Here is a 26,565-nt window from a genome sequence, read left to right as displayed (position 1 = left end):
GGATGGAAAACAGTATAGGAAGAACTGCTATCCCCTGCGTTAAGATGTTGATATATAGTCTATTAGAAATTCTTTAAGGGTGGCCTTAAAATGAATGCTATTCAGTAAACTGTATGATTCTATGTATGGCAGTGGGCTGAATTTGTGCTTACTCAACTTTACATATTTTCTTGTCACCTGCTTGTTTAAAAATGCAACTACAACATGCTTTTAATACTTGTTTATAACACTAAATGTCATTTGAATACTTTTCAAAATTGCCAATGTGATAAATATCTTTAAAAAGATAGAGATGAATTCTATAATTCTGTAGGCTGATTTCTTTTGTAATACAATTGTAACAATTAACCTACTGATTATGATAAAAATGGTCGAAGTGGAACATCTCATATTTGTGAGAGTATGGGCTCTGATTTTTAGTACTAATAGTTAACCTGCTCCATACAACATAATACAATGCTTGCCCTTGTGATCTTGTAATCTAAAAGAGATTTCACTAGTCACACTGGACATCTTAATGGAAATTACCTTAGAAAATTTTTACAGCATAATCTATTGGTTACTCACTGTCTTGTCTTCCTGTCTGTCATCTTATATTCATATCCTGTTAGGAATTGCCCAAGCTGAGATTGGAGTAGGGAACCTTGCAGTTTAGTATCATGGAGGGGGATCTATGGGAGACAGAAGAATTGAAGTAAGAGAAAAGGGGATTATTAAGGCCTGTATTCCTCCACTGCTGGGAAAAGCTCGATGAGTATATAGATAGGCAATTAGTTGTGCTGAATTCTAAATGTGATGGTAGCTTTCAGGAAGTGTAATCTATGCAGCGTTGCTTAGAAGTTAACCGTTTTGGGAAAATTGAAGTGTATATTTTACATATCAAGTTTAGCTGAAAGGGTTTTTTAACATAGTAAACATGCAGAAAATATATATGCCTTATCTGCCTGTACAGGTCTCTAATGAACTGATAATTGGTTTCATCACTTGCTGGCAGGTAATGCATGATTATACAATGCTTGTGGTTTTGCTGAAAATATTAAAGGTCAAATATTCTGTTGTTTAGCTTATTTCTTTTCTTTGTTTTCAGAAATGGGTTGAATTTTTTCTTTAAACTACTTGCTTGGGTTTACACGGGTTCTGCAAGTATGTTTTCAGAAGCCATACATTCTTTAGCAGACACTTGCAACCAGGTGAGTGCTTTTAAAGATAGATACAGTAATTGTATTACAGTTGAAAGCAATAATTCAATCTACTAAGGATTGTTAACTTATAGAGTCTAAATAGTAAAAAAACAGAAATGAAAGCATTTTTGTGTTTTATTTAGTGAGACTTGGGTGTGTGGCAGAATTGTTTGTTGTCATTTATGAACATACTTTGTAAAGGATATTGGTGTTGAAGAGAAAAGCCTAGAAATTCCAAGTTTATCAGCAGCAACTTCTATTAAAAATGACTTCCATATTATGCTGTGATGTGTATTTACAGTGATCTTCCTGTTCAGTACTCGTGTGTTCATTTTTGCACTAGCTCGTATGGTCTACATGCTTTTTAGTAATATACTCTAGAAAGAAAATTTAATACTTAATCTAATGGCTACTTAAATAATGTCAAAGCAAAACAGTTTTAATTTTTTTAACTAAACCATTACATCTGGGAGAGTTTTTTTTGTTTGATTATTGAATAATTTCTGGTTTAGTCACTCAGATTACAAAGCTTGCCTACTGTGTGACAAGCTCTGTGTGCTTGCAGTAGGAAATGTATTCTTTTCTGTGTATATGTAATGTATGTATATTTATTTTCCTGGGCACAAAAGTGCGTTTCACTTTTACAAAGTAATGTTACTGTTATTTACATTTTTTATCAAACTGCAGACAGACGAAGACACGTTTTGTTAGGAATTCACGTTACCTTCAGAAACATTGCTAAGAAAGAGCTTTGTACTCTTTTGTGAGTACAAAGCTGTTGTTACTCTGTTGCATGTTTACTTTCCAAAACTAGTGGTTTCTACAGGTATTAGGTTATCCAGCTGCTCTTTTATTTACCTTTTGTATTGATGTCAGTGTTCTGATAGAGGATTCATAAACTAACAACAGAATTATTGATCTAGTCTAGAAGCATTGCGTATAGAAAGTCTAGAAAGATTCACCCATAATCATAAGTAGTCTGTTTTAATAATGTTTGGACTAGTATTTCTGCTCATGTAATACTATTTAGAAAAAAAAAATGCATTATTTCAACCTCACCTCAATTAAATATTTTACAAAGTTCTAGTGTTTCATATAATAGATTATTCCATACTTGAGTTGTGATTTATTTTTCCCTTTTATTAAATGAACAAGATGAAACTGCATTCAAAAAAGGCTAAAAGGGTTAAAATGTTAGTCAAATATACAAACATTAGGAAATAACTTCCAGCATAGGCTTCATTTTGTTTGTCACAATGCATATGTGCAATGTTACCAATTTTATCCTTAGAAGAGCAGTGGCAGTGCCAAATCCCTGTAATTTGAGCGACATGCTCTTTCCTCGTAGTAGGTCGGTCTCACTCACTGCACTAACAGTCAAGAATGAGGTTTTGGTCATTTAGCAGTATTATTGAGTGCATGTCCTGACGCTTCTAAAATTAAAATTCTGTGGTGTTTTTCTAATTCATGTTAATGTCAGAATGAGACAAGTCAGAATGTAGATTCTTAAGGCTTTTTAGAATTAAATCAAAAGGCAGGAGTTGTAGTAAGTAGAATCATACTGAGCTATTTCATGGATCATCAATGGGACCTGAAACTAAGAAGATCTGCAAAGTATTCATCTTTATTATTTTGGTTAAATGTTAACTTGAAACACCTTCCCTGTCAGGCATAGAATGACAGACTTTGTGGCTTAACTATCTCTTGGTAGAAGAACATTGAGAATGTGAGCATTGTGACTGCTTTTTCTACTTCTAGATTGTCTGGTGGCCACATGTAGCACAACTAGCCATGCATACAGCATGTTCGCTTTGATTGGTTCCGTGGCAGACTAAGAATTGGGCTTGTCGTTATTAGAGTGAAAGGACCAAAATAGTGTTGACTTTTCCACTGTTTCCCAGGGATGCCTGAGCCATACATCGGGAGACCTTTCCAGCGCAGAAAAAATCATTCTCTTTTTCTGCAGTTTTTGATGTAGCAAGATTGGGGAAATAAAAAAAGTGAGTGGCTGGAACCCACTGGCAAACAAGAAGGAGTCTATGGATAGCCTGTGATATGAGACTGCTGTAAAAAAAAGAAAGATCTTTCGCTTTTCTTTGAGGAATGTTTTGACCCTCAGAGCAGATTATAAACATTATAACATTATTTTTGCCACCCTTTTTACTTTGGTACCTAGTATGCTTGTCTGTCTGGAAAGACCAAGTTGAGAACTTGTGTTTTGCTTCGTTTATGTAGATGTCGAATTACTGCATTAAATTTATAATGCTGTCACCATAGCCTGTGTATAATTTATCTTCAAGAGGTGTTTATTTAAATAGCTCTGTCTCCTGAACAACTACATGCCTTTGTATTAGAGAGACAAAACTTGCAATTACACCTAACATTCTCTTTAAATTGTGGTTTACAAATGTCTTACAGTTGCAATTAATAATTCTATGGGAGGTAAATATTGGAAGACAGATATTGAGGACAGAGGACAATATTCCGGTTGTAATATACCATCAGAAACAAAGCACATGTGCAGATAAGCAAATTGCATCTGACTTTATTTATCTTTCAAGTTCAGTCAGTGTTTCTTATATTTTTCAACTGATGTTTTTTTCATTTTGTCCTAAATAGGCATTACTAGCTTTGGGCATCAGTCAGTCTGCAAGGACACCTGACCCTAGTCATCCGTAAGCTTTTGGAGTAAATAATGGTTTCAGTAATTATATATAGGAGTAAGATTGATTCATTTTTGTGAAACATCCTGGTTCTTTTTAATTTGCTGTTTCATATAATTTCTAAAGTGTATTTTTTTTTCTATTTTTGCAATAGAAATAATAAGAAAAGGGATGTCTGCCAAACTGCAGGAGTTTTAGCTTCAGGGTCTTGATGCATGTTATATTTTGTGATTTTGTTTTGGTATGCTTTTTGGTGTGCATTGGCATTATTCATTAAAGTTATTCTGGGCTTTTCTATTGGATAGATTCACTTAGTTTTTAAATATTTCTTTGTTTTTAAATATTCCCTACATGAAGAGCAAGCTCTTAAAATAAAAGATTACTGTCCTCTTTCCCTTTTCTGCAAGGAAATCACTTGTATTGTTTGGTACAAGTAAGGAGATGTGTTTAACTGAATCTACTCTTTTTTTTTTTTTTGTCTGAGTAATAGAGATTTTTAATGATATGTTATTGTAGATAACATGTTTTACCCTTCACATTTTTGGTTGGACAAGTCATTCATGCTATAAGCAATAGGTAAAAGTATGTCTGACTTACAGAATTAGATAAGCTTTTCTTCATTAAGAGCATCAGGTAATACAAAAAAAGTTTTAATCTTAAATTTGTCTGAACATTCTTTGCATCTCCTTTCTCTCTGTTTGTTTTTTTCCCATCTTCCTCAATAGTCTTCTGTACTATTGCTTTTTAAATGTCTCTAAAGAAATGTATTGTTGTTAGTAGCAGTTAATAAAAAAAATGAAGAAATGTACACTTTAATATTGCTTTAGCCTTTCTCCCTGCTTGTAAAACTGTGTTGAAAGTTTGCGGTTAGCTGAAGTACCTAAAGATGTTACGTATCTTATACTGTTAATTTAAAGGGAATAAAGTACGTAGATTAGCTGCCTATAATGGCCAGAGTTTTCATTTAGAAGTAACGTTTCAATAAACTGCAAAAACATTTCAGTAAACTGCAAATGCAACATATTTGTTAAATACCAAAGTGATTTTTTTACATTAATAAATACCTCAATCTCTGCACAAGAGCTAGTAGAGCTATTTAAATAGCTTGTTTAAAAAGGAATTAGAAAAATAGCTTTGTACATACTAAATACCCTTTTTCAGATGGCCTTTTTTTTCTTTTTTTGATTAGTTGGATTTAGTAGCTGTATTTTTAAGTAGAAGCTCAGTCATGTGGTGCTAGTTTTCAAGACATGTAAAAACTTCATGGAAAAAATTCTTCATATATTGGTGAAGAGCTAGAATCTTGTTTTCCTAAATCACTTTCTTTGTTTTTATCTAGATATGGCTTTACAAACATGCGCTATATTGCCTCCCTGATTAGTGGGGTGGGAATTTTCATGATGGGTGCAGGACTTTCTTGGTATCATGGGATCATGGGCTTACTCCATCCTCATCCTATAGAATCTCTTCTCTGGGTAAGCAAATCTTGTTTGATATTGTACCTGTAGATAATATTGGTGACTTAATAGAAGGTAATGGCATAGTATGAAATACACTTCTTGAGTCAGTTTAATCCCCAAACAATTAATTCCAACTAGCTTTATTGAGAATGTTTCAAGAAAAAAATCATGTTGAACTGCAGTTGATCTTGCAGCAAAATGAGGTTGTCCTGTAAACCCTGCAGTGTCCTTTCTTGCATCAGAAGATCCTTTCCCATTTTGCAATATCTACTGTATAATTTGGATGTTGTTAGTTGTCAGATCATTGTCTTGTAATTATGGATACCTGCATGGCAGAGTGGGGAATGAGGTTCTTGAATACTGCAAGGAATCTGTACAAGTATGTGTATATATAATGATAATTGAGACATACATTTTTTTTTTTGTTTTCATACAGGCGTACTGCATTTTAGCAGGATCATTGGTATCTGAAGGAGGTATGTAGTGTTAAAAAATATTTCTATTTGTGTATTCTTAATCTCTGATAATACAGTCTGAGTAATTGTAGTCATCAGTCTTTGCTTACACCACAGAAAAGTTTTGAGGTCTGTTGCTGATAGTTGTGTTGTATTTGGGAAGATTTTTTTCCTTTCCTCATCCACCTATATAATAAAAAGTTGAACACATCATTTGAGAGCATATGCAGCATGCCTTTCTTTATATTAAACTATCAATGAATAAGCTATTTGATTTGTGTGGAGAGGTGTGCATGTAGATAAAGGTATAGCTTTATGCTTTGCCGTTATTCAAAGTATTGATAGCCAGAGCTTTCTAGATGACCTATTTCTGTGATTTAAGGAAAGGTTTTCCCTTTTCAAAATTGAAACATAAATTATTTTGCCTCTAACCATTTTCAGCAGCTACTCTGGTGTTGTTTCAGCTACTCTTCTTGTTGCTATAAATGAAATTCGGAGGAGTGCTCGAGCCAAGGGTCTTTCATTTTATCAATATGGTATGTGTCATTATAGCAATAAGGTATGTGATTATTTAAAACAGAATCTGTTTACCTGTATTTGCACAATCGTGGAAAGCTTCGTCTCTCTTCCCTTCCACCCGACCTGCTTAATCGATAAGTTTTCTATTCTAGTAACATACATTTTACAAAGTAGGTAAAACCTATTGATTTAAGTAGTACTGCTTAGACACTTGTACTAAAGTTGTTTTGCCTTCTTGAGGATAAAATCCTCCTTAGATTTTCAGATATTTTGGAGGCGTTTCCATAAGTGGTGCAAGGCTTGCTCTGTATATTTATGAATGCTTTAGACATGTACGCATATGCTTATAGAAATTTTTCCTCTTAACTTGCTGATGTGGATGTAGTTTATAAAGTATTATGCATAATATAGTAAGACTAAGATTTTTATAGCAGTGCAATTTTTGTTGAATACAGTTGTGCAGAGTCGTGATCCTAGTACAAATGTGGTGTTACTGGAGGATGCTGCCGCAGTTCTGAGTGTGGCCGTAGCTGCTACCTGTATGGGTCTGACTTCTCTAACAGGTAAAATCTACCTCAAAATGAGACAGGCTGGGTACAGATTTTCTCCTGTGCATGATATGAACACAAAATGTGTATTATTTGGCTTATACCAGTTGATTTAAATATATGGCTATTCTTCTTTAGGGTTATTGTCATAGTATGACTTCATTTTCACCTCACCCTGCCCGTAGTGTCAGTTTTGTTAGCAAAACGATTGAAGATTGACAACAGCTATTCTTCAGTTTTTAAGTAGACCATTTGTTTGTTGCACACTTCTATGAAGTGTATTGCTGTATGATTACAGCCAATGGATAATTTACTACTTACACAGGCTTCAGTTTATGCAGAATTCTTCTGCTAAGATTATACGTGCTTTTGCTGTTCAGTTGCTTCGTGGAAGAACGCTGTGTTTGGTGGCATTCAATTACAGCTTATTGTATTTAGAAAAAAACGCACCCTTGTGTTACAACTTGCCATTTAGAATTGATGAATTTGAGTGAATTTCTAAAAGTAAATTTTGATGAAAATATATTTCTGCTCTTTTCTGATTCTTCTACTATGTTAGCTTCTGGAGGTTTTGTACTGTTCTCTAATCTGATTTCCAAAAGATTGAGTTGAAGATATTTAAAATTGGAAAATAATGTGTTTTTTTCGAAGTGTCTATTTTTATTGGTGGGATTAAGCTTGAAAGAGTACTTGCATGCCAGTGGGTCTAACTTCCTTTTGACCTGTTTTTTTAGGCAGGATAAGATATTCTTTTATGAAAAGTATATTTATATTATTATTATCACCATGTAAATCACTTCCTGTCTTAATGTGATTACGTAATTTGAGTTTCCTTATTCAGCTGTGGGCATCTCCATGTGCATGTGGGGAGGATTTAAGGAAGCAGTTCTGTTCTTCCTTCAGATGCAGAATGGTGTTAGTGTTGTTCAGGAGTAGTTACTTTAATCTGAAGATAATGTGGCAAACCTAACTCATGCAAATGTGATGATCTATATGGCAAATTATTCAGAGCTGCAAAAGTCTGCCTTTAGCTGTACAGTTAAGTTTTTTAAAGGGAGAAGAGTGTTTATTTCTCCCTTTGTAGATACTGGCTTTAGTTTTTTAGTTGTTTAGAAAAATAAATGTGGTAATTTTTGTTTTTCTGTAGGCTTTTCATGAGTTGCTTGCAGGTTTTGTTCCTTATATAGATGTCAAATTAATTTTTTTTTATTCCATCTCTAGTTTCCTAACAAATCTGAATATGAGTGAATGTTTAGCACATCCGTTGTTCTGCATTCCAGGGGTGGTTAATACTTGCAAGGTTTTAAGTTGATAGGAAGAATCATATAGGACTGTCCTATACATCCATCAAAATGATGGCTATATATAATTGTCTTCATAAGACGATGTTGCCTTACTGATAAAAGAAGAGACTATTGATTGTGCTACTACCTATTTTTAGGTGCATATAATTTTATATTCTTAAAGTTAAATCTATATCCCAGAACCCAAGTAGATGACAGAAGAATTGACTAATATATTAGTCCTAGAGGAGACAGGAGAGTATGATATTTTCTAAGTGAGGGAGAGAGGGACATGAGACTTTATTTGAAGGACTTATTTTTTTTCCAACTTCATTTTGTTCATCAGTAGTAAAGCATGGAATTGCCAGCACATGAATTAAAAAGAAAAAACCTGTGTACTACTTTTGGTGTGAAATTTGAATTATCTGCTGTGTTTTAGAGATACTCTGTGAAACTAATTTGAGTGGTGTTTTTTTTTTCTTTTTCTCTTTCTTTTTTTTTTTTTTTTAAGGAAACCCCTATTATGACAGTTTGGGGTCTCTAGGTGTTGGAACTTTGTTAGGAACTGTGTCAGCATTTCTAATCTACACTAACACAGAAGCCCTGCTGGGAAGATCTATTCAACCTGAACAACTGCAGCGACTTACCGAGTTACTGGAGAGTGATCCTGTTGTAAGGTGAGAATCTGGGCAACTCAAATTCTCTTAATAGACCAACACAAAGCAAGAAAACAGTATTTGAAAAGAACAGTCCAAGAACTTATTAAATGAGAGAAATCTTTTTTTCTTCTTTTTGAAGAGGTAATCTTCTGGATTAAGATTTTAGAAACTTAGTTGATACATGCTAGAAATTTTAATAAGCAGATACTTCTGTCTGTCAGTTCTTTCACAGCAGAAATAAAATATCATATAATTCTCACAGTTATTAATTACAGAAATTGACATACAGCTTAATGAGAATGCCATTGCAACTTTTAAGGTATTTCTGAATGCCTGAAGTGCAAGCACAGAAATGATACTGCTGCTATAGTTTATTAATACTTAAATGTCTAAATTCTATTTTATTGTTAATATTCAGTCTCTGGAATTCTGTAATGTCAGTGAAGTGCTGCAGTAGTGTTATGTAATGGATTCTGTATATTAGATGCTTACAGAATGAACTCAGTACTAGTTTCCCTGATTTCTTTGGAAATTTATAATTTGCAGTGAAATAGAAAACTTACAGGCCATTGCAATTCTGAAATCTTGTTTAAAGTGCTTTTTAAGGAGCTATTTTAGCTAGCTTTAACCCTATTAACCTTGATTTAAAAGCAAAACTCTTTTCATCTTAACCTTTATTTAGGTTTATATTTTGGTGTAAGTCAGCTGGAATATATTAGGGCTTTTCTACTTCCAAAAACCAAGCCCGTTAGTTTTGGTTTCATGTGTTCCTGTATTAACTAAGTGCTGCATCATCTCAACTGCAAGCAAAAGATGAACGACATGTCTTTCATTCTAGAAGCTAGACGTGTTGTTACAAGCAAGATTCCTGTTTTGGAATAGGGCTGTGTTAAAATTTTCACTTGTCAGTAACTAAGCTCTGTTAAAGTACCATAATGGTCTTGCATTAGTTCGAATGGTGGAACATACGTTAACAGTGTTGTTCTAGAATAATGAAGTTCACAGGGTTATTTGCATGTGACTTCGGTAGCTGTTTTGTCCAAAGTGTATCCTTACTTGTCTTGGGTTGGAATCCTAGAATCCTACAATCTATCCCAAAAAACATTTACTGTTATATTCCATTCTGTAGACAACCGTAATTTCTCAACAGAGTAGATCTAGCTCATCTCCTTCTGGCCAAAACCATTTTTAAAACAAAAAATAACTTAATTTTAAAAAAGCATGAAGATAAAACTTCTTATGGTAGTAAACTGCTTAGATGCGTATTTCTTTTAAGGCTAGAAGCAGAAGCATGTTCACGTACTTTTCCATAACACTGTCTGCCTTCTGTATCCACTCTGTCTTGAGTCGTTCGTGTATGATCCATCATGTTACTTGGATTGATTCCTTTGAATTGCACAATTTGTCTTTCACCCAGCTCCTCTTGTAGAAACCCTAATACCTTGTGCTTGGTTAAATTGCATCTTCTAATAAGACGCTTGGTCTTGATCTCAGAATTCTGTATGTTGTACAGTGAGCTGCATATTGTGATTAGGAATATTTTTTGGGGGAAAAATTTACTTTTTTTTTTTTTCTTTTTTCTTATTCCAACCTCGGGCTGTGGTTGTGGGTGTTTTGTTTCTGTGTTTTTGTTTTTGTTGTTGTTGGGTTTTTTTTTGACTTATGAAATGAGGAAATCCTTTTAGCATCAAATATTGCTCCCAAAGGCTACTCGTACATTTTGATCAATTTACCTTTGAACTTACAAGACTTCAGGCATTTTCTCAAACCTGCATTTGTCCTACTGACACCATATGCAAAGAAAAAACAAGTCTTGAGCACTGGGCTGCTTATACAGCTGTGACTAGTATTGGCGCTGCTTATTTCAGCCTTTCGGGACCTTTAGCTATCAAACTGTAAATGAGTTCCGAATGCAGTCTTTGCTGTAGTAGTTTGTGTCCTAGAATAGAATATTTTTCTTTTGGGGAGGGTTTGTGATCTTTTTTTTTTTTTTTTTTTTTTTTTTTTTTTTTTTTTTCCCCCCAGATGTGTTAAATGAGATGTGAAGGGGGTATATCTGGGAATAACTTGACATTCATCAGAATGTGTGTTGGGTTCAGTTTGACCAGAGAACCCAGAGGCCCTGATTTCCCTCCTGCCCTGCAATTTATTGTTCTATCAGGTCGTCACCTGAGCATCATGGTCTAGTGATTATTATAAAGTCTTTGAGTTATCTAGTGATAATTGCAAAGTATTTGTGTTATTGCACAATACTCACTGATACACTACCAAAATAAATGATCTCTGTGTTACTAATCTTTTTTCAACTTAAGTCTTGATTTTTCTTTCTTTTTTCTTTTTTTTTCTTTTTTTTTTTTTTGGGTAGGATTTGTTTGACAAGGTCTACGTTGCCTAAAACCTTGTTGGCTGGAATTCATCCCCTTCATATACCATTTTTTCAGCTTTTCCACAATTTTGTCTTAGGTTTTCAGGTGAAGTGCTTTTTAGTTAACTGGATTGTCTTATTTGCCATTCTGAAATTTTGGCATAATGTTGTGAATACAGTACTGCAAGATGAAAAATTTATTGGCCTTCACAGTTACTCTCAGTTTTTTGGGCTGTTGAATGCAGGTTATGGAGCCTGCTGAATAAGAAATATTTTATTTGTTTTAACTATGCAATATACCTCTTGGTTACTAATAGACTGAGAAATGCTTTGTTGTAGTAGCTCATTGTTTTGCTCTTATCAGATCAAGAACACACTATTCATTGCATGTTTATACCTAGTCTGTATCATTAGTAAAAATTTTTCCATTTCCATTAAGTAGCAGGTTTGTTTCTAGGTTATCCTTTGTTTCTACTATACTTAAACAAAAAAAACCCCTTCACATTGCTAGTAATGGCTTTATTTCACTTTTTTCAGTTTCCTGGACATCACCATTTCTTTTTATACTGATGGTTATTTACTTACGCTTTCTTTATGTTTTGCTCTGTAATTTCTAGGTTTAGCCCTTACTTCATGAATGAACAAGAAGGGGATTTCAGTCAAAGTTGTTCTCTCAGTTGGAAAATTATTTGATTCTATGTTTTGCCATATAAACATTCCATTCTTAACTCTCATTCACGCATTTTGTTACATCTTTCTTGTATTCAGCTTAATTCAAACTTAGGAAAATAAGCTTTTGAAACTGTGAAATAAAATATTTTATTTGGTACATACTGTCTTGATTTTGTTCCTGTGGAATGTTGTGACTGGTGCCCAGGTACCCACTAATTTTCAGTAACAGTTTCATCTGTATTTTTTACTTACGACAGGTATTTGGTAATTGTACTATTGTTGTGTTGGAAAATATATCGTTCAAGTTTTTTAAAAAAATGTACTGATGACTTGCAATTCATAACTTGAAGTCTTCTACAACAAATTTTGCTTTAATGTCAAATTTACTGCGTTCAGTAGTTTGAATTGGTGGTCTGCAATAGCCGCTCAGAAGCTTCCATGCACAAGCTTTGTAACATAAGTTTTAGTATGCATATTTGTGCTTCTGAATTACTAGTGACTTTCTCCTCCTAACTCACTGTCTTATCTTTTCTGTACAGTTTATAAACAGTAAGTTTTTTCTTTACATACACAATATATGCGTCATTGCACTGAATTCAAATATCAAATTAGTGCCTAATGAAAAATCTCCAGTTTCTTTAATTATTCTCTCTCCTAGCTCTGATATATCTGCACTTGATAGTTCTACATTTTTGTATCATGCACATGAATTCAAAATCGCTTCAATAATGTTCATTGAACCACAACTGATATCTTAAATACCTTTCTGTGTGAGGAGATGGTTTGATGCCATTTTGGTTACTGGAGTCAGTATCGTTTTGATTTGGTGGCTTCCCACTGTGTAAACTTGACTGGAGCTGGAAATTTTTTATAGCTATTAGTAAGCTGTTAGTTCTTCTAATCTGCTTACATATTTACTAAGATGTATTTTTTCATGTCTCAATAGTTGTTTTTTTTTTATGTGCTTAACACTACTCCCTTCCACTGAACATTACAATAAATTGCTCCTGTTCTCTGCAGGCTGTTCATTTTAGCAGGCTACTTCTGAACTATGCCTTCCACTTCCATCCACTACCCTCTGTGAAATTTATTCTAATTTATGAGCGTTCAGATGTGAAGGAACATTTCTAGCTGGGCAGAGCAAATGAAGCGGTTAAGACAAAAGTACATCCTAATTTTAAAGGTGTTATGAAATTGCACAATTTAATAAAATTAATGAAAAAATATTGTACTTTCCATCAAGTGAGCTTTATTGCTGAATCTAGATTTTATGCTGGAATTTGTCAGGATTGGATTTTTCCGTCAATAAAACCAAAATCTTTGAAATACTCCAGAGTTTTTAGTTGTCCTCAGATGTGTGTTTTGGTTTGGAAATGTCAAAATAAAGCATTTTAAAACTTCTCTGTGATTTATACCCCATATTTTAGTCTTCTTGGTCTTGATGGAAAAAATGTGGAAACATTCTGCAGTGGGAATTTAAAATTCTGCTTGGTTTTAAAGATAAATGAAGTTTGTCTTCATCTAATTAGAAAAAACTAAATTTTACAAAGTTTTCCATTTTTGAAATGCATTACAGTGTGTCTAGATCCTCTAATATGTAAGTTTACTTCTTAACTTTTTATTCTTGAAAAATGGAGGGCTTTTTGTTATTGCCTGTATTCAGAAACTCTTGGAGTTTATTCACAAACAGGAGCAAGACTTTATGAATAGAAAAACAGAAATCTTCAAAGGTCCAAAATGTAAACATATTGCAGTGCTCATATTCTGTAATGTATTAGGAATGCATAAATGAAACATTTTCACCAGTTACAAACAGCTATCTTGTGATTAAGAATGATTTAATAATTCAGTGCAATCAAAGTGAGTTCCAAACATGTTATCCACAACTTTCTCTCATATCAAATGTAATGTGGGATAGAAAATTTTCAAGAAAGGAATACCTTTACAAATTGTACTTATTTTGGAAAAGAAGTCTCTTTAATTGCAGCGTATACTTTCAGTAATTGGCAACAGATCATTCTTTTCCTTGAAATCAAGGTAGTTACTAGATTTTAAAATCATTGCATGTATGTATTTGTTATTCCAGAAGAAATTATCATTATGTCCTAGAGTAGGAGAAAGCCCAAAAACTCATGTTCAGTATCAAGTAACTTGAATTTTGAGTTTGATTCAGAATTAGGGAAGTTTTCAGTTTTTATTGTGGGATGTATTTGTGTGTATTTTGGTTTTTGTGTGCTTTTGTTGTTGTTTTTTTACTATTAGTCTAGTTTAAAATCTTCCATGCTCTTTTTCGTTTTTCTTACTAAATTCAGCTGTATATAGATGTGGGTGGGATACTTGTGTTGGCTTAGCAGTTACCCGTGGAAAAGATATAACTGGTTAAATATAAAATCAGTATTTAAGGGGAGAGTGTGGTGACATAATGAGGATTTTTTTAGTCAAAGGCCGTGGACTTCTAAAATTACATGATTCTAAAATTACATGATTGTTTTACTGTGACAATGTTGTGAACACAGAAGTCAAACTAGCTAGTTGTTTGCTCTACGTTCTACATTTTCTTTAAAAATTGTGTGTTTCAGAGCAATTCATGATGTTAAAGCCACAGACATGGGAATGAGCAAAGTGAGATTCAAGGCAGAAGTAGACTTTGATGGACGGGTTGTTACTCGTTCTTACCTGGAAAAACAAGACATTGAACAGCTGCTACAAGTATGTTTTAAGAAGTGTTTTTGTAATTTCCAGCATTTGATTTTACTTTTGCAATTTCAAGTATGTTCAAAGCAAGTTTTCAAACAGATGGGATATATTCCACTTCTTCATTTGGAAGGATTGCAGATGTGTTTATTTTCTGTCAGCGTGTTAAATATCTCTACACAGAATCATATTTGCTGCTGAAAGAGAGCCATTTCTGGGTTGAGTAAGGCCTGGGTAGGGAGGGGAGGGCAGGTCTGAATTCAACTTTTTCCTAGAAGATACAGGTTTGTCTGAAATCATTTTGGTGGGAACATAATTTTTCCAATAAATATTTATTAATTTATATGATCTGTAGTCAAAATTAGAAGCCTGTCACCTCTGTTTTGGCAGAGATGGTCTCCTTGGGTGTTGAAGATGCAGTGTTATGGTTTACAGATCCTGCCGGTGGAACTAAGATTGAATATGGATTGCTTGTGTCACATAACTTAGCAGTAGCTAACAATTAACCATCCTGAAGTGAGTGTCTGACTGATTTTAATGTGGTTTGGCTTTTTTTTTAATCCCATGCTACAATAAAGAAATGCAAAACCACTCTTACATGATTTTTACCTGGCAAAGCTACGAAGCATAGAGTATCAAGTAAAGAATAATTTACTTTAAAATCTCCTTGTATTTTAGATAAGCAAACTATAGTCATCCAATTTCACCAATAACTATGGCTTTTATATATATATGTATATATATATTTTTTTTTGATATCTGCAAGATTTTTTTACTTTGCCACCCCTTACATAATGCTTCAAAATGAAAAGTAGATGTCAGATAGTATCTGGATTTTATGTTTATCTGTTAAATGTGACTTACCAGGTACCTGAGTTTACATATGAGTTAACTTAAATTTAAGCCATTACCTGGCATCCCATTTTTAGTAAGTACCACCCTTTAATATCAAGGGGGTACATTGTCCTAAAAAACAAAACTCCCCAAAACTGGTGCACTAAATGATCTTTGTTTTCTTTAAATTAGATTTTAATTTAATACATATTTTTTTCTTAAAAGGAAGAGTGCTATCAACTTTGTACAAAGATACAGCAGGCTTTCTTGGTTTTATATTGCCAACTCTCCGTTGTTTTGCTTTACTGTTGCAGCTGTTCAGTATGCCGCTTTTCTTTGGAAAGACCTTAGTAACTTTTGTTCTTTACCCACTATTTGTTTTGTGTTTTGCATGCAGTCTTCATCAGTTCTTCCAACTGGCATTGTTGGGAAAGTTCTTTCTTAATGTTTCTAGGTTGGCAACTGTTTCTTATATGAGTTACATAGTTCCATCTGGTAACCATCTGTCTGCTGTGATACCACTTCTGAAGGGTAGTCATCAGGACTCATCCATCTGTAGTCGAGAGCAGACATAGTACTTACCTTTTGGACTATATATATTTTTAAACAGATCGTCCTGTGTTGATATCAACATTGCTCTTTCCAAAGTTATGAAATATTTGTTAGAATGCTCTCATTCAGATTAATCTTGTTTCTTTTGCTTGTTAGACTTGCCCTGATCATCTTCATAGCTTAGTGTGGTTGCAGTATTTTTAAGCTCATTCAATTATATTATTCTTTCTTTTTCCCACAGTTAGAGTAATGGGAAGAATGAACTTTATGTTGTTTTGTAGTTGTATATGCAAGAAGAACTGATTATTTAATTTTTGCTTTGTCTGTCAACAGTAACCTATTTGTCTCAAACATGCTGCACCTAAGCCATACTTCACCACCTAACCCTATGGCTGAGGTACTTTAGGGTAAATGGCTTCTGGCCTACTTGGTTCTTGGATGTGGGACATCTAAGAAAAACTTAAATTACTGCTGTGATACTTTCTTTGGTGTTTCTAATATCTGTTTTCTAGAGGGAGGAATTCTCACCTGTAGTGGAAATCTGCCTAATATTATAGGGAGTGTAGCATCCTGTCTTCCTTAAGCTGACTCCTGCAGTTTGGTATACTCTTGGCCTTCTAGGCTGAGTTCACACCAGCAGTATTCCAATTTTTGGATACTGCAGTGTGGTAGTATTTACAGCAGGCTTCACAGTATTCCTTGTGGATTTTGAGTTAAGTTGGTAATGTGATGTCTGCAGTAAGCAGTACAATGGAGCAGGAAGAAGATAAGGAAATGAGGAAGGAATACAGAGGGATAAGCTGCTTTTCCTTGCTGTGAGCAAGTGACACCTTGTATACTTCTAGAAAATGAATAAAATTCTATAAACTCGGTCTGCGTATAAAAGAGGAAATCCATTAAAAATTGATGTTTTATATCAGATGCAGATGTAACAGTGAGCCAGTCATTTTCACCAGATACTGTTTTCTGGTATCTTTGAAACGTGTCATTAGATGCTGCTATGAAAGAAAATGGCAAAGGCCAATAACTTTGTGTTTGCAGGCCCACGAAATATGTCAGGACGCTTGTTAGGGTTTTCTCCTTTCTTCTCCATCTTAACCTTTTAAATTTTATATCTTGCTAGGAAATTCAACAAGTGAAGACTCTTGAAGAACTAGAAGCCTTCATGCTTAAACATGGTGAGAATATCATTGACACACTGGGAGCTGAAGTAGACAGACTTGAGAAGGACCTAAAGGTAAGATGTAGCTGTTTATTAGAGAATGTTTATTGTGTAATACATTTTAAACAGTATCACTGCTTCTCCTTTTGAGGATTGTCTTTGATAATCCGAACGCCAGACTTCTCGCTATAGTTTTGTTAACTAAATTCTGACAAGCAGCAAGCTCTTACTTTGCCTTTGATCTGTTTGCTATGTATTTTGGTCAGAGTTTTTTATCATTGTACAACACACATCTCATGAAATGATACCTGATTGTGTTTTCATCAATGCTAGGGTAGTCTCAGAATGTCAGCTTGTTTACAGGCTTTTGAATTCTGTTTTAGTTATAAAGAAGCAAATTTCAAGTGGTTTTTAATCTGACAGTTAGCATTGTTTCAGAACTGATACCACTGTGTGATGAGGGCTCTAATTACTTGACCTTTTCTGCTCTTGGTAAAGCAATATAATGTTTATTGCTTTGTGGGTCTGTCATAACTTTTTAATCATTACATAAACAAAAATCCATAATCCTTTTTTCATTCTGAGTTTAAAAATCCTTTGGTTGAGACAACAGAGGATTGTTGCATTTTTGATTTCTAATTATTATGTGGCCATTAAAATCTTAATCTGAGAACTAGCTGTGGGTAATCAGAATAGCTTGCTTGCTTTCATTTTCTCTTTGTATGTTCCTTACATACTGTAAATAGAAACAATTTTGTTCTGAGTAGTTTTAGGACAAAAGATCGTCTTTTAAAAATCATATTTAATACATTATTTGTCTCAGTCTTTGGAAATTCTAGTGTTACATCACTGATGTGGATGGAGACTTAGCTGTGGTTATATATGACTCTAGGCCTGTGCTGGTACCTACCTGACTGCTAGTTCTGGACAGAATTGGAGAAGTATGAGATTTTTAGTATTCTCTACTTCTGAGTGTAATTTTTTTAAACATGTTTGGATCCCAGACCAAATGCCAGACCAAACCTGGAGTAGAGTTTGGGCCTCAACGAACAGGTGTGTGTGCGCACCCTGTGTAGGTGGAAAAGATGGTTATTTTGCATGTTCATGCCCTCTTGTGGTTGACCAGCAGAGGGAATATACTGAATCGTCTAAGGGTGATATATAGTCACAAAAAGTTGTTGGTGAAAACTTTTGTATAATATCTATTCTATACGTTTCCATAGTAGGTGTTCTGATTTAATATTTCTTTGCAAAATGCAAAGTTGATTTCCTTGATCTTATATGGTTGAGCATTTTCCTTGCCCAGAGTTGCAAGGCATGAGGCCTGCCAAATGTTTTCACAGGTTGAGGTCAGTTTTGTAGTATTTTCTAGAGTGAATACAGAACTGTAAGTATACTGATTGCCAGACAGATACAGTCATTCCACGACTGCCTTTTGCCTTCATCAGGAGACACTGCTCAAGAGCATGACCTTGGCTGCAGTGTAGAATTTTTGAGAAATATTCTGCTTTTATAAAGTTTCATCTCCCCAGAGTGGTGCTGTTTAAAAATCAGATTATTGAGTATAATTGCATCAGGAGATCTAGTTCTTCATGGTTTTTGAGCAGCAGGCGCATGACTAATAATTTTAAACATGAATACTAGTTTTTGGTGTATACGTGGATTTCAGTGGTTGTGTTGTTGTTGAATATGCTTTACTAAATATGCTAGTCAGATTCACATGCTGGATGACTTTGAAGTCAGTGGCTTTAAACCTCATGTGGATTGTACAACCCATGTAATGACCATAATGTTTCTACAGTATCAGAAGATGCATATTTCTTAACAGAAACAGTATTTTGAATCTTTGTAAATAGCTTCAATGGCATGGAACAAATTATTTCAGCAATTACCTGGTACTCAGGAAAGTGCTTGTTAAACATATGTATGTCATTTTAAGAAAGTTTTCTTTGGACAGTTTTGCATAAAAACTGATTGCCTTTTTAAATCAAAAGAGCTGCTTCATATTTTTTAATGCATAAGAACTAACTTAGCTGTGAAGTTGAAAAGTGTTTGTCAAATAAAAAGAGATTTAGTCTTTAAAATTGCTTATAGCATGGGATATATTTATTGAAGTTACTCTTCATTTTACCATAGTCCTTATGTTACCAGAAATAGAGATTTGTTTTCCATCATTTGTATCCATGCACAAATAAGTGTTTGAACATATTTAATAAAAATATTTTTTGTTTTGCTTTTTTTCCCCAGCAACGGAATCCTGATGTTCGTCATGTGGATTTGGAAATACTATAGACTTGACGGAAGAGGTCTTTAAGTTGCTACCGTTTTGGAAAGAAGTTGTGTAAAGGAATGAAAAGCTTCTGAAACTGCAGTGACCTCAGTACCATACCTCGCTTACTTTTGCTGTAGGCATCCTGGACTGTTAGCGCTGCTTCTGGAAGAACATTAGAGTTGCAGGCAAAAATTCCTATGGCAAAATCAATTTCAAAAAGCTACTTCACTTAATTTCCACAAGAGAATCTGTCTGAGTGAATTAACTGCAATTCAGAACTCGAGACTTGAGGTTCAGTTAGGCAAATATTACTGCCTGAAAATGTACAACATGCCTAGTTTTCCATTGTGTCCCTTTGCAATCAGTTTGCACTTTGTTAGTTTCTTTCAAGATATCATTAAAGGTTCTTGGGAGATATTAAGATTAGCTAGGAAGACTTTGTTCCAGTGGAACCTGCCAACCTTGAAGTAGTTGTTATTTTCCAACTGTGTAATTTTTTCACAGTTTTTCTTTCCTATGAGATGAGTTCTTTCTAACAGGCACTGGCCTTCTCTCAAGTACCATGACCTGGAAATCTGCGTTTTGCCACTGTTGCAGTTCACAACAGCACTTAAGAAAATCATTTTCTTTCCTCAGTGGAGTCAACTTTGTGTGACTAGCCAGAGTATGTTGAGTTACTGTGAAGAAATTACTGTGTAGGGATTTCGGTGAAGTTCCTCTGTTTAGATTTTGTTCTTTTTCCCCTAATTGTATATTACTTCTCTTATTTGTAAATATCTTCAGATGTAATCTGGGAGATATTTATGACAGTGCTTATTAAAATTTACCTGGCATTTTTGGCTTTTTATACTTTTAATAGGCTGTATTGCCAGAAATGGTCTTTGCTAGAGACACATTTGGGAGTTATAATAGTCAAAAATGTATTAGAAATATTTATAATTAAACAGAAATGAATACATTGTATTTTTAATTTATTTACCTATATGCATTATCTGTTGTCTGAATTCTGAACTGCTTGCTTTGTGTTTTTTAAGAATCAGCCTTGCTTGTCTGGGAGAATGAAACCAGTAGTCTTCAACAATCCTGAGATGAAGTGCTTAGAGCTTATAAGTTTGAAATGTGCAATTCTAGCACTATATAAAATAGACTTCTAGAATAAGGCTTTCTGCAGCAGGCACCCAAGTCAGTGGATTCTTTGAAAGTCAGTCTTTTAATAAAGTCTATGAGTACAGATCATGCAAACCTATTAATTGGAATGTAAATGAAATGACTACAGATAAATAACTGAGGAAAATTATTTATACACTTCAAAATATTTCAGTAAAATGAAAATTGCTCATGGGTGAGAGGTGGCAGTTAGAGCCTCCTAGTGACTCAGTTGCTGACTAATTTAATGACTGACTTGCTGAGAGAAGAAATATTGATATGAAGCAAGTTTTCAAAAATCAATTTGTTAATCTTAAATTATAAGCATTGCAGCAAATAGTAATTGTGGAGACCAATATGTCAGGATTGGATTAAAAGCTTTGTAATGTTTTTCATGTAAAATGACAGCAGTGAATTAGAAGAATTTAAAATAGCATGCCTTTTGACAATTGAAAAGCACTTTGCATGCTGGTCATTTTCAGTAGAATAACATTCCAGTCTTTCGTTTTTTTTAAAAAGGAGACTTCACATACTGTAATTTTGGGTGACTAGTACCCTTGTCCATAATTCCTTTTCACTAGTGACTTCTTCGTAGTGTATTAGCTTATTATGGCTAATCCAAAAGAAAGCTGCATTTACCTGTTTTTCTCCTACTGTAGAACTGGTTAGTATACTTAAGCCTGATGATCTGAAATGCATTTAGTGAAAGAGGTTAAAGGTAATTTGCAAATGTACTGTCTCAAGTAAATAAGAGATATGTTAGCATGTTATAAATCATTTATCTGCCTCGCCCCTGCCTATGTGAGCTTCAGCTCATCTTGGTATGCACTCTGCTGATGACAGTCTCATTCATGAAGAGCACTGAAATGTGATAATGCATATCTTTTTTCCTTCTTCCTTGAATATTTAAATGGATTTTGAATTTGAATAGACACTTAAAAATTGTTATTCCGAAGATATTAAAAGCATGAATAAAAGGGGTGAAAATGGGCAAACGTTCTTACTGTGGGGGATTAAGGGAGAGAGGAAATGTGATGTAAATGGTTTGTATGCTGGAGTTAGCGATGAATAAGTAGAGTTAGTCTGCACTTTGCAGGGCAGAAGTTTCATTCTAAATACTGAAATGTTCCCATATCATGTTTAAGAAGAGACATGAGCGTATGTTCTTGCAGGATGTCTGCTCCAAAGCCTGTAAAAATGATACTTTCGTACTTATTAGAGACGTAATTTGTATGAATTCTGACCTTAGTTTCCTTATCTGAATCAGAAGCATATCCATCAACACACTTTCTGTTAATATTCTGAGATAAAATTCAATTCCTTCTCTCCCAATTGCATTATTGATTATATCATCACGATGTGTTAAGTTTAAGAACCTACAACTTGAATGTTTTTGGTAATGTCGTAATTGCATAGTTTCAGGACCTTCTTTTGTTTTTAAAACTGACCTGGATAGTGGTGTGTTAGAAGAAAAGGCAGACTGACTGGTTTTGGCAGTCCCTTATGGGTTTGCATATCTTGCAGTTGGATGAAAATATTGGTTCATTGAGCCTGTCAGTTTGTTTAGAAAGGAAAGGTAATTTCAAGTTGCTAGAGTTTAATATATATTATAATTTGCAGATTGCCTTTTAACAGATTTGACTTTCTTTTTGTTTAAACAACAGCGGTCTTTATAGTCTAAAACTTGAGGTGATGTGGGTCCAGTACTTAATTTACTTTTCTTTTAGTGTTTTGGAGGACAATTTGTAGATAGTCCATTTACATGACAGAATCCTCTGAATTAAAAAAAAAAAATTGCAAAGTGTGGAGGAGTAGAGTTTTTCTTTATCACAAATGCAGTTACTTAATGTTCCTTTTAAATTCATTTGAAGGATTGATTAAGGAAAGGGAGTGACAGCTAACAAATTTATATTCTAGGATACTTTTCAGTAAAGCTTTAGTATTTTAAAATAATTTATTTTTGTAGGGTGTTTTGGCCTTGAGTATTATTTATTCACATTGTGTTCAAAGTACTATTGCCCTCTGCTTTGTGAAAAGATTGCTTAGATGTTGCATGATGTCTCGTAATTCCATAAAACTTTTGCTGCTTAAAAAAGAAAAGAAAAAAAAGTTGTAACACTTCAGTATGTGGAGTGATCTTAATATATTTTTGCTGGATGCTAATAATACATACTTTTCTATATGATGATTTTCTATAAAAGATAAAATTCTGAATTCTTTGCCCCCATGAATCAATTTCAGGTCTAAATTGTCTCCTTTATGCACTGTGAAATTCAACATGTGCTGCTTTTCCCCTTTCTAAAGTAATTTAACTAAACAAATATATGTGTGGGTGTGTGTATTACAGACTGCAGTTGCGAACAACTATGTAAAACATTCTCCACTGTTACCTAAGGATTTATTAAGCATGGTGTACTAGTAAATCCTTTAGTGAACTACCGTGTTGCAGAGGCACTGTTTGCTGTGTGTCCTGGTCTAATAGCAGCAGGGACTCAGGGAACAGGAAAACATTTTTAATGACAAGTTGCATCCTTTATCCTCTGTGGCTCATGCTTAAGCCAAAGGTATTTTTAGGCTCCTTTCTTGAATTCTCACACAGATTTCTTTTAATAACTCTCACTCTTACCTGAGTAAGAGTAATATCCTTACTTTGAGAGGAGGAAGCCATCGTGGGCATCTTGTATTTTAATAGCAGGGCTATATACTGCTCTTGGACTTTAGATTTTATACTAATTGCTTGTTTATTGATAATTTATTTAGAGCATGATTGCTGTTTTGAAAGCTCCAAATCATGTTGGCAAAAATTACCAGGTTTTTACACTTCTGCTAGGTGCAGGTTGTATAATATATATCACAAAAAATGAATTTCTTTTAAAGAGATTTTTTACTTACCATTGTGGGGGGCCGATGGAGGACATGAAAGAATTTTAAGGATGGTTTGTCTAGGTAATACACTGGTTGCAACTCTGTTCTTATTTGTTACCATTTTAGCTGACATCTGTTTTTTCCTTAACAAAAATTACTCATTGTGGAAGTACTTCTATTAATGATGAGTGCATTAAATACAGGTTACATGCAAAGAGTTTTTAAGCTCTTACGTGTTGCAAGAAATGTTGCGGTTTTTTTAAATTTTCAATCCTTTTTCTAAAGTTGATTTAGAGGTCTGTCTTACAGAAGAATCCACAGAAGCGTACTGTTGAAGACGTGAAAGAAAAGTACTTCATTTTGTGGTCATATGTTCTTAAGGCATTCTGGCTTGGCAGAATAGAACAATTGATTAGTATTGACTCCTGTACTAAAATTGAAGTTCTGTGCTTGCCTAAAGGTGTACATTGCAGAAGTGAATATAAAATGAAAATGCTTCCCTCCCCACCCCCCCAAAATATTGTGCTGCTTCTGTTCTTACTGTGAGCCCTAAATAGAAAGTACAACTGACATCTCTTTTGCAGTTTACCTGCTTAATGTAAATGAGAAATTGAGATGTACGAAAAAGATTCTTTTGTAGAGGGGTTGGGTAGCTTAAAGAAGTAATTTTTCCTTTCTTGTTCGTGAAACACGGAAATAATTGATATCAAAAGTAGACTATAGCTTTATTACAGGTAAAAAAGAAAAAAGAATCCATGCACAATGGACTGATTTCTGAAATGCATGCTCTTTGAGGAAAATAAAATGGGCCAGGAGCTCTGAATAGTTATGTGAACTGTAGAAGCTGCTGTCAGTCAGGCTTTGTTGAAGTAAAACAAAAAAAAAAAGAATACAAGGAAGAAAAAACAGGATGTTGAACATTTGGGAATAGGAAAGGATCAACACAATCTAGAAAATGTGGCCAGAAATGAGAGGCTGATTGAAGAAGAAAATGTTAACAGTAAGAAATGGCATTTGATTAGAATGCATCAAACAATGTAGTATTATAATTGTCTTTCTTTTAGCAATATTAAGATAGCTGGGTATGTCCCCCCCCTCCCAAAGGCTGATTCCCCCCCCCCCCCCCATCTCTGATCGAATTAACATCAGTGCCTCAGTTTAACTGTTTCCTAATACGGTATTCAATCGTACGGGTTTAAACCTGTTTTTCCTCTGAAAACTTAGTTCTATCCAAGAATGACGGTATAATCTCAGTCTGAAGATTTGTTGATGAATTGTGTATTTGGTGAGTGGAGGCCGAGTAATTTTAATTCTGGAAAAGGGAGTTGGAGTGGATGAAAGAAATAATGAATTGCTTTTTTCAGCAAAGAAACAACTGAAGCACAGTACAGATGATGTTTTGGAAAAAAAGGTGCAGTGTTCTAAGGACTGCAGAATTGTTAGAGTCAGCTTGCAAGCATTGTTGAATATGTTAGTCCTTATTTTTGGGTTGCTTAAATGTCTGTGGATAAGCAAGTTTTCTAGTTAAATCATCACGTTCTGCAAAGAAGTTAGAGAACATTCAAAGCATCATGTAAAAGGGATGTATTTTTTTTTTTAATACCACAGACAAAAAACAGATTGTGGTAGATAGAAGAACAGTTTTTCTCCCTAACCTGTATTACAGCAGGCTCTCAAGGACAATTTGTTTTTTGTGTGTAAATCAGAACCGCCAATTAAAATATAAAATCTTAGTTAATTCTTACAAGTCTTACACTAACAGTAAGCCTGGACAAATTTTTGTATTTCTAGCATTCATAGTACTGTTAGGGAGGTGTCTTTCCTAAAATACTGGAATATAGCCCCACACTCTTTAGCCTAAGATAAGTTTGATTTTTGTAACCTAAATTTAGACTGCGTTTATTAAGAGAGTTAGAGTTATTTCATATAAAAGCATTGGAGGTTGTGATCAGCTGCTTCAGATCTGAAGATGGAAGAAAAATGTACAGTGTTGCAGAAATGACAATTTATGGGTTTTTGGTAAGTTTCTCTTCAAAGTAAAGACACTGAAGAGAGGTGAGAAAAGTGTCTGGAAAAATGTCTAAAGCATTTGACAAGCAATTACCAAAATTGTGTTAAATGTGAAAGCCAGCAGCGAGGATTTTCACTGGTGGTAGAATTTTCAGTGAGTAGTCTCAAAATTGAAATGTGCTTTCCCATGCAGCCTTTTAATCAAATGTATTCTCCCTCCATTCTTATGCTTTCATGTACTGCTTTTTCATTCTATGTCTAGGTTATTTCACATTAGTGTGAGGAAATCATTAATTTGTGAAGTGTAGACATTTAAGTATTTCTCTGCTTTTTTTTTTTTTTTTTTTTTTGTAATTGGTACATTCTGTAAAAATCTCTAGAAGTTGTAATTATTCAGTAAAACGTTACATACGTGGTAAAGGTTGTGGTCTGTTAATTTCAGCAATTTTATATTTTAAAGGTAAACAATAGCACTGGCTTTATGCAGTTGATGTTGGTTTGCTACAGTTCTGAATTCAAAGTGCATATTGCAGTATATTATGGATGCATGACAAAGGTTGTATCCATCCACTTGTACTACTTACTAGTGCCTTTGCGATGTCAGTATATTAAAGTAGCACGCACTAGATACTTGAGCAACCTGTCTAAGATAGCCAAGGTATACTTACAAATACTTACACACAGTAGTATACTTCATTGGCAACTGTGCTTTTAAGCCTATTCTCCTCTATCCCCAAACAGTGAAAGTCCTTCCCTGATATAGACTAAACAGATCTTTGTCTGGCTCAGATGCCCACTGGTACTGTCTTCAGTTTGGACTACTAGTTCTGGTTCAGATCTCAAGGTGAGGTGAACAACAGGCAGTAGAAGAGTCAGGTATGTGGAGAATTTCTTGGAGAGGTGGGGTTTATATATTATACTTTTGGAATAACTAATTCGACAATCCCAGCAGAGCTGTCCCAGCCTCTTAAGAAAAAGCTGGAAGTTGGCTTAGAAAGGCTTTAATGTACTGGTTCCTTAAAGTGCCTCTAATACTGATGAAAGCTGTCTGGTAGATCTATCCAGTTATGGAAAGAACTGTTGAGCTAAAAAAAAATCTGGATGTGGTCATGAAGAGGAAACATACAAATGCAAGAAGCTTTGGCAAGAAAGTGGAGGAATAGGAAAAAAAGGTGGAATTTTTCTCTCAGTGATACTGATTTCAGAAATAAGGTAGACAATAAGG

The 26,565-nt window shown here is 34.3% G+C and overlaps 1 protein-coding gene across 5 annotated transcripts in view; it reads left to right on the top strand.

Annotated features, from left to right (window-relative positions):
* The window catches only part of SLC30A9 (solute carrier family 30 member 9), a 42,365-nt gene extending 16,605 nt beyond the window's left edge, over positions 1-25,760 (top strand). For 4 of the 5 annotated variants that reach the window (XM_026093572.2, XM_064511213.1, XM_026093570.2 and 1 more), the window contains exons 9-18: positions 1,088-1,190; positions 3,801-3,856; positions 5,184-5,319; positions 5,741-5,780; positions 6,224-6,295; positions 6,734-6,841; positions 8,621-8,786; positions 14,385-14,514; positions 17,009-17,122; positions 19,295-25,760. In XM_026093572.2, the coding sequence (XP_025949357.1) occupies positions 1,088-1,190; positions 3,801-3,856; positions 5,184-5,319; positions 5,741-5,780; positions 6,224-6,295; positions 6,734-6,841; positions 8,621-8,786; positions 14,385-14,514; positions 17,009-17,122; positions 19,295-19,339 (970 nt within the window). In that variant the 3' untranslated portion in view covers positions 19,340-25,760. Of the gene's footprint in view, positions 1-1,087; positions 1,191-3,800; positions 3,857-5,183; positions 5,320-5,740; positions 5,781-6,223; positions 6,296-6,733; positions 6,842-8,620; positions 8,787-11,750; positions 13,141-14,384; positions 14,515-17,008; positions 17,123-19,294 lie in introns of those variants that run through there. The other variant, XM_064511215.1, reaches the window with a different exon arrangement.
* Positions 25,761-26,565: the final 805 nt, after the last annotated feature.

The sequence above is a fragment of the Dromaius novaehollandiae genome, chromosome 4 (assembly GCF_036370855.1).
Source record: "Dromaius novaehollandiae isolate bDroNov1 chromosome 4, bDroNov1.hap1, whole genome shotgun sequence".
NCBI lineage: Eukaryota > Metazoa > Chordata > Aves > Casuariiformes > Dromaiidae > Dromaius > Dromaius novaehollandiae.
Note: the sequence above shows the minus strand (reverse complement) of the source record. Positions and strands in the feature narration are given on the sequence as shown.